Raw genomic sequence first — 6,195 nt, 5'->3', positions numbered from 1 at the left:
ACACGCGCACACACACACACACACACACACACACACACACACACACACACACACACACACGCACACACAATCCCCCCTCCCCATCAACACACACACACCTGCCCCAGCGGGAGTCGCACTGCTTGAACATGGACCAGCCTGGGCAGTTGGGGGCAGGAGGAGCAGTCTCTGCAAGTGGTTTGAATGGATATGGATGTGAGTGAATGGAGCGACGAGTGCATGCGGATTCAAGGTGAACCACAAACCACAAGCACGGGGAGTGAAGATGCACATTGCACTGACCACTGACCACCAACAACAACAACAAAGAAACAACACCACCACCACCATTCAGCAAAACTACTTGCAACACTGACCGTTGTGCAGGTGCATGGTGACCGGCTCCTGATGCAGGTGCATGGTGATGGGGGCGGCCGAAGCCGACAGGGCGCAGGCCATGACGGCCACAACAGCAGCATCGTCTTCTTCGTCTTTGTCTTTGCCAGGAGCGGAAAGTCGTGTGTTGTCTGTCTTGGGGGTTGTGCCTTGTTTGGTTTCTATGTATGATTCCAGACAAGTATCGGCAGCGGCAATGTTTTTGGAGGAGCGCTACTTGTTGGTATCATTCGGGAACTATCCACGGCAGAGGATTGAAGGTCGTGACGATGCGTTTGAGTGTGTTTTTCGCTTTGCGCTGTGGCTTCTTGGTGTGTTGTTGTATGTATGTATTGGATCTGGATCGAGAAAGAAGAAGAAGAAACAGAACAGTCGTGCCACTCTCCAAGGAAGAGAAACTGGAGGGAAAGAACAGAACAATGCTCTTTGGTCCTTTGACCAGGTGTGAAGGTAAGCACATCTTAACAAGAAGGCTGAGTGTAAGGACAGCAACAACACTCACCACAAGAAGCTGGGTCTGCGCCGCGAAACAGGCAAAGCGCAAGTGAGGGAAAACGACGAGTTGGTGCATCACAGCACCACAGGACTGACGCTGCGCACGTTTGCAGTCTCAGTGGTACACGGCCAAGCGAAGCATGTCCGCATAGGTGTACTGGGAGGTGGAGTAGTATGGATCGTTGACGTTGAACGTGCTTCCACCGGCAAAGCCTGCATTTCAAGCGGTGAAGCCGAACCACAACCCATGTAGATTGAGTGTATAGGTGCGTGTGAGAACAACGATTAGGGTGTACCAGAGTGTGAGTGTGCATGACTGTTGAGGTTGACAGCCCAACATGGCTGTCGACAATGACGGCTTGATGAGACGTGAAGCAAGCACGCAACTGTTGTTGGCTAGGCTTGCATGCACGAATGCTTGCATGCTCTATACGCACCTGTGAGAAGGACCCAGTGCGATCCTCCGCGGACGTTAGCGATGATGCCATGGCACTGAGGAATAGCAGGTTAATCGAAGTCATAAGGTCACATCTCTCACAGCAGCTCGAATATGCAATGGAAGAAAGTTCGCTTGTGCTTGGCGTCTCACCAGAGCAAGGCGCAGGATAACTAGTTTGGCTGACGCTTGTACACACACACACACACACACACACACACACACAACACACACATACACAAGAAAGACAAAACTGCATGGGACCTTAAACCTCACCGCCTGAATGCCGCTGATGACGTCGCTCAGAGCGGGCTTTTCCAGGCCTTGGAAGCTCGTCTTGCCAAGCTTGTCCACGGAGCCCCACAGGCTGAGTGCAAGACACAATGTGAATGGTGGAAGAAACAAATTTCAAGGCAGTGATGCGCTGTGGAGCTAGGGAAGACGAAGACATCCAGATCACAGCAAGGACGAAGGTGCAGAAGCAGAATTGCATTTTGGCTCACATGAGGTCACCGCTTTCGTAGCCGCCGTTGTTGATAAGCCAGTTGTTCAGCGAACCTGCACACAGACGCGCGCGAATTTGGCTGTTGATGAGCAAACGATGGAGAGGCAGGCGCTCATTGTTCTGGTGCTTTGCCACAGAAGGACAAGAAGAGGAAGTGAAGGGCAGCCAGGACGCTGACGCAGAGTACTGGGCAAACAAAGAGGACACGTTGAGACCAAACGGTTCAAAACGCGCACCAGGATCCAGGCCGAGGCCTCGCGTGTGTAGCAGCATGGCGACGGAGGACATGGCGCAACCAGCAGTGCAGATTGTGTCACTTGGAGACGTGCCAAGGCGATCGCTGTCAACAGAACGCAACCAGAATGAGAAGCCGAGTGTTGTGCGAGGCAACGCTTAAAAGTTGCAGGACAAAGCTGTATGAATCGTGACAGTCGACAAACACTCCATCTTCGTTCATTCCAGGGTGTGAGCAAAACGCTTCACTCCTTCACTCGTGCTGGCACGTACCCGCCCCAGCGGGAATCACACTGCTTGAACATGGTCCACCCAGGGCAGTTGGGCTGCGGGCCGATCGTGGCTGCGTGCGTTAACAAAGCGGTGGGTGCAGCCGTGAATTAAGGGGTGAGTTGGGGCGATGAAGTAGAGGGTAGTCCTTCCACATCAGACAAGCATAAGAGAAGGTAAAGAACGGGCGAATGAAGGAATGAAGGCACTGTGAAAACCAACTGCAACGGGATTACCACGCGCAATCTCACCGTTGCTGTTGTGGAGATGCATGGGCATGGGAACGGCCTGCTTGTGCAGGTGCATGGTGACGGGAGCGGCAGCAGTGGACAGCAGGCATGTCGCAGCCATCACAGCAACCGCGATGAGCACAATGCTGACAGCCTTCATCTTGTTGGGTGTTGAGCTTCAAGGGGAAGAAAGAGGGAGCGGTGACAATGGTGAATGTGAAGGCCAGTGGATGAATGAATGAATGAATCTGTGAATGAATCAGTTCTTGGCTTCTTGGAGAAGAGAACAGTACGCAGCGCAGGAGTGTTTGTTTTGATTTGCCGATTTTCCCACGTGCAAAGTTTTCATCTTTCACGCATTGTGCGGTTTGGTTTGGTTTGGTGTGGGGTGGCATGATGCTGGCTTTGGGCGACACCGGCACAGACACCTTGCTTGTGTTGGCTTCGGGTGGTTGTATTTGCAGAGTGAGACGAAGGAGGAAGGAGGAACAGGGAGAGAGAGAGAGACGAAGAAGGGAGGAAGACAACACAACGCGAAAAGGAAAAGAACGCGCAAAGGGAAAGAACACGCATAGGGGCAAGGGCAATGACAATGCACTCAAGGGGCATCGCCGACTGCAATGGCACGATGCGCGCTCAGTGGTAGACAGCGAAACGGAGCATGTCGGAGAAGTTGTACTCGGTCGTGGAGAAGCCGGGGTCGTTCACCTTGAACGTGCTGCCGCCAGCGTGGCCTGCAGATGCGTGCATTGGTGGCGATTGTGGTGAGAAACGAGGTGGAGAGGAGGGGGAGGAGGAAAAGGAGAGGGGTGCGTGTACTGGAGATGGTGTTGTGAATGCAAGCATACAGACATAGACACCGACACCGACACAGACAGACAGACAGACAGACAGACAGACAGACACACACACACACACACACACACACACACACACACACACACACACGCACGTACCCGTGAGGAGGACCCAGTGGGTGCCGCCGCGGACGTTGGCGATGATGCCGTGGCACTGTCACAAATCAGCAACCCAGGATGAATGACGGACACAGCAAGTTTATCAAAGCAAACGTGAGTGTCTCCTGCAGTCGTTGTTGTGCCAAGCTACAACACGGCGGCATGTTTCACAATGTTTCACCTTCCCACTGATGAAGCTCGAAGCAAAAACACGCACCGACTGCAGGCCGCTGATGACGGCGTTGATGGAGGGGTTCTCAATGCCCTGGTAGCTCGTCTTGCCAAACTTGTCCACAGCACTCCACACGCTGAGATACAAGATACAAACGCCGACACAGGAGTGAGGCAAGTGTGGTGTATGTGTGTGCATGTGTGTGTGCATGTGTGTGTGCGTTTGTAATCACCGCACGCGCACGCAGACGCATTGGTGGTTGTGTCAAAATCAATGCCAGATGCCAACTCACATGAGATCACCGCTGGCATAACCGCCGTTGTGGATGAGCCAGTTGTTCAGTGAACCTTGAATGGGAACGAAAGAGAGATGGAGGGGTAGGGGCGATTGAGAAGGTCAATTTGCACGTTGTCGTTCACACACAAACTCGAACACCGCAATTGCAGGACACACACACACACAGACACACACAGACACAGACACAGACACAGACACACACACACACGTAGACCCACACGCACCAACCAACCAGGATCGACGCTGACACCACGGGTGTGCAGGAGCATGGCCACAGAGGACATGGCGCAGCCGGCAGAGCAGATGGTGTTGCCAGAGGTGCCAAGGCGGTCACTGTCAAAATGGATGGTCGAACACACGCAAGAAGGGAAGCGGGATTATAGCGCACAAGTAGGCGCGCTCAAAGGGATGAGCCAGCAATGCATGAAACGATGCCAGAGCAATCGGTTCCACAGGCCGGCCAAACTACATTTGAAACACTGGTGCGGAGGTCTTGAACGCACCCGCCCCAGCGAGAGTCGCACTGCTTGTACAAGGTCCACCCAGGGCAGTTGGGCTGCGGAGGGGCAGTCTCTGTAGTTTTGAGATTCGAACGGCGCCATTGGAAAGGGTTAGAGAAGGGTGGAGGAGAGGCAAAGCTATGCGCGTGAGCTCACACTGGACGCACAGCTCAGAAGACAAGAAGCGATCTTGCATGTCAGACAACACAGAAGCAACAACAAGAAGAACAAGAAGAAGAAGAACAAGAAGAAGAACAAGAAGAACAAGAGAAGCAGAACAAGAAGAAGAGGAGAAGCAGAACAAGAAGAAGAGGAGAAGCAGAAAACAACAGCCAGAAACAAGGACAACAACGACCAACAGCAACAACAACGGCATTGCAGCAATCTACCGTTGTGCAGGTGCATGGTGACAGGGTCCTTGTGGAGGTGCATGGTCACGGGCGCAGCGGAGGCCGACAGCACGCACACAGCGGCCATCATGGCCACAACAAGCATCGTCTTCATCATGGTGGGAGTTGTTTGCTTGGTGGGAGATGCTGAGAGGAGACAGGAACGAACAGTGTGAGAATGGCTCGCATGTTGTGTGGTGTTGTTGTTTTGTTTTGGTTTGCGGCACGGCTTTTCCCACAAACAAAAGGACGGGGTGTTACTTTCGTTTATGATTTACGGGAATCAGCCGTGGTAGATTTGGAGGGGAGAGCAGAAAATCTGCGAAAATTAAAGGATAATCGTCAGCCAAACAAACATTCGCGCCACCGGATTGAAGATCTTCGCAGGCTTGAAACGCGTTTGAGTCAGCCACGCACAAACACACACACACACACACAGTGCGCCAATGCTTCATTGCGCCAATGCTTCGCTTCTCTTGTGCCACAGCTCAGCAGCTCGCTCGCTCACTCACGAAGATGCTGCTGCTGTGGACGCCATGGTGCCAAAGGAAGCAAGAAACGTGGGGTTGTCGGTTGTGTCTGCGGTTCGAGGGTCCCGCAACAGCGCTTGCTGCTCCTCCCTCTTTGCACTCGTGCGCGAGTCCAGTCGCAGCTTCAAATACAGCACCCCTGGTGTGTGTGTGTGCATGTGTGTGTGCATGTGCATGTGAGTGTGAGTGTGAGTGTGAGTGTGAGTAAGTGAGTGAGAGAGAGAGAGAGAGAGAGAGAGAGAGAGAGAGAGAGAAAGAGAGAGAGAAAGAGAGAGTGTGTGTGTATGTGTGTGTCTGTGTGTGTGTGTGTGTGTGTGTGTGTGTGTGTGTGTGAGGGTGAGAGTGGCGACAGCACACACACGGCAGATCTCACCAGTGAACAGGATGGCGGCGCCTGCGTGCGCTGCAGTGACAATGTGTTCCCAAAGAAGGAGTGGTGTGCTCCCCCAATCCCATACACCTGGCGAGCAAAACGGGGGGCGTGGGGCGGGGGGGGTGGACCGCCGAGTGCATAATAGAAAGGCCGTACAAGTTGGGGGGGGTTACGCGGCGCAAGACCGTACGCTTCAACTGAGGAGGACACACGGACGCATCGCCACGCAGCTCTTTCCCTGTGACAGCCTATGGGGCAGTGTATTTTACGCAACAACTAAATCCTCCCCCCTGGTGAGGCCGGTGGCTCCCTTGATAGGCTACTGTAATTCCCATACGCCCTTTAGATCAATTTTGATTAGATTTTGCCGGTTTATTGGCGTCCTAGTATGATCTATGCAAAGTAATCCGTCAATTTGCACGACTTGCTATTC

At 53.2% G+C, this 6,195-nt stretch overlaps 4 protein-coding genes across 4 annotated transcripts in view; 1 reads left to right on the top strand and 3 right to left on the bottom strand.

Moving 5' to 3' along the window:
- Positions 1 to 388, top strand: part of PTSG_10709 (uncharacterized protein) — a gene marked incomplete at its 3' end in the record, with an annotated part of 8,359 nt that extends 7,971 nt beyond the window's left edge. The window contains exons 11-12 of the mRNA XM_004988617.1: positions 108 to 145; positions 367 to 388. Coding sequence (XP_004988674.1) covers positions 108 to 145; positions 367 to 388 — 60 coding nt within the window. The remainder of the gene's footprint in view (positions 1 to 107; positions 146 to 366) is intronic.
- Positions 389 to 886: 498 nt separating this feature from the next.
- On the bottom strand, positions 887 to 2,798 carry PTSG_10708 (uncharacterized protein). Its single transcript, XM_004988616.1, has 7 exons — positions 2,567 to 2,798; positions 2,319 to 2,388; positions 2,048 to 2,151; positions 1,810 to 1,864; positions 1,571 to 1,673; positions 1,308 to 1,362; positions 887 to 1,083 (listed from the first exon to the last, which is right to left on the bottom strand). The coding sequence occupies exons 1-7, from the start codon at positions 2,703 to 2,705 to the stop codon at positions 986 to 988; spliced, it is 624 nt and encodes a 207-aa protein (XP_004988673.1). The 5' UTR covers positions 2,706 to 2,798; the 3' UTR covers positions 887 to 985.
- A 152-nt stretch (positions 2,799 to 2,950) lies between these two features.
- PTSG_10707 (uncharacterized protein) lies at positions 2,951 to 5,042 on the bottom strand. The gene is made up of 7 exons (XM_004988615.1): positions 4,860 to 5,042; positions 4,474 to 4,543; positions 4,203 to 4,303; positions 3,966 to 4,020; positions 3,719 to 3,809; positions 3,502 to 3,556; positions 2,951 to 3,279 (listed from the first exon to the last, which is right to left on the bottom strand). The coding sequence occupies exons 1-7, from the start codon at positions 4,975 to 4,977 to the stop codon at positions 3,182 to 3,184; spliced, it is 588 nt and encodes a 195-aa protein (XP_004988672.1). The 5' UTR covers positions 4,978 to 5,042; the 3' UTR covers positions 2,951 to 3,181.
- A 325-nt stretch (positions 5,043 to 5,367) lies between these two features.
- PTSG_10706 (uncharacterized protein) overlaps positions 5,368 to 6,195 on the bottom strand; it is a gene marked incomplete at both ends in the record, with an annotated part of 6,597 nt that continues 5,769 nt past the window's right edge. The window contains one exon of the mRNA XM_004988614.1: positions 5,368 to 5,528. Within this exon, the coding sequence (XP_004988671.1) occupies positions 5,368 to 5,528 (161 nt within the window). The remainder of the gene's footprint in view (positions 5,529 to 6,195) is intronic.

This window comes from Salpingoeca rosetta (genome assembly GCF_000188695.1).
Source record: "Salpingoeca rosetta unplaced genomic scaffold supercont1.34, whole genome shotgun sequence".
Classification (NCBI taxonomy): domain Eukaryota; class Choanoflagellata; order Craspedida; family Salpingoecidae; genus Salpingoeca; species Salpingoeca rosetta.
This window is presented reverse-complemented; position numbering and strand designations above follow the sequence as displayed.

Coding starts and splice junctions, on each gene's coding strand:
- PTSG_10708 (XM_004988616.1), bottom strand. CDS start 2,705: ATGAAGGCTGTCAGCATTGTGCTCATCGCGGTTGCTGTGATGGCTGCG. Junction 2,389..2,566: donor GCATCTCCACAACAGCAACG/GTGAGATTGCGC, acceptor TAACGCACGCAG/CCACGATCGGCCCGCAGCCC. Junction 1,674..1,809: donor TACGAAAGCGGTGACCTCAT/GTGAGCCAAAAT, acceptor TCTTGCACTCAG/CCTGTGGGGCTCCGTGGACA.
- PTSG_10707 (XM_004988615.1), bottom strand. CDS start 4,977: ATGATGAAGACGATGCTTGTTGTGGCCATGATGGCCGCTGTGTGCGTG. Junction 3,810..3,965: donor TATGCCAGCGGTGATCTCAT/GTGAGTTGGCAT, acceptor CTTGTATCTCAG/CGTGTGGAGTGCTGTGGACA. Junction 3,557..3,718: donor TCATCAGCGGCCTGCAGTCG/GTGCGTGTTTTT, acceptor GATTTGTGACAG/TGCCACGGCATCATCGCCAA.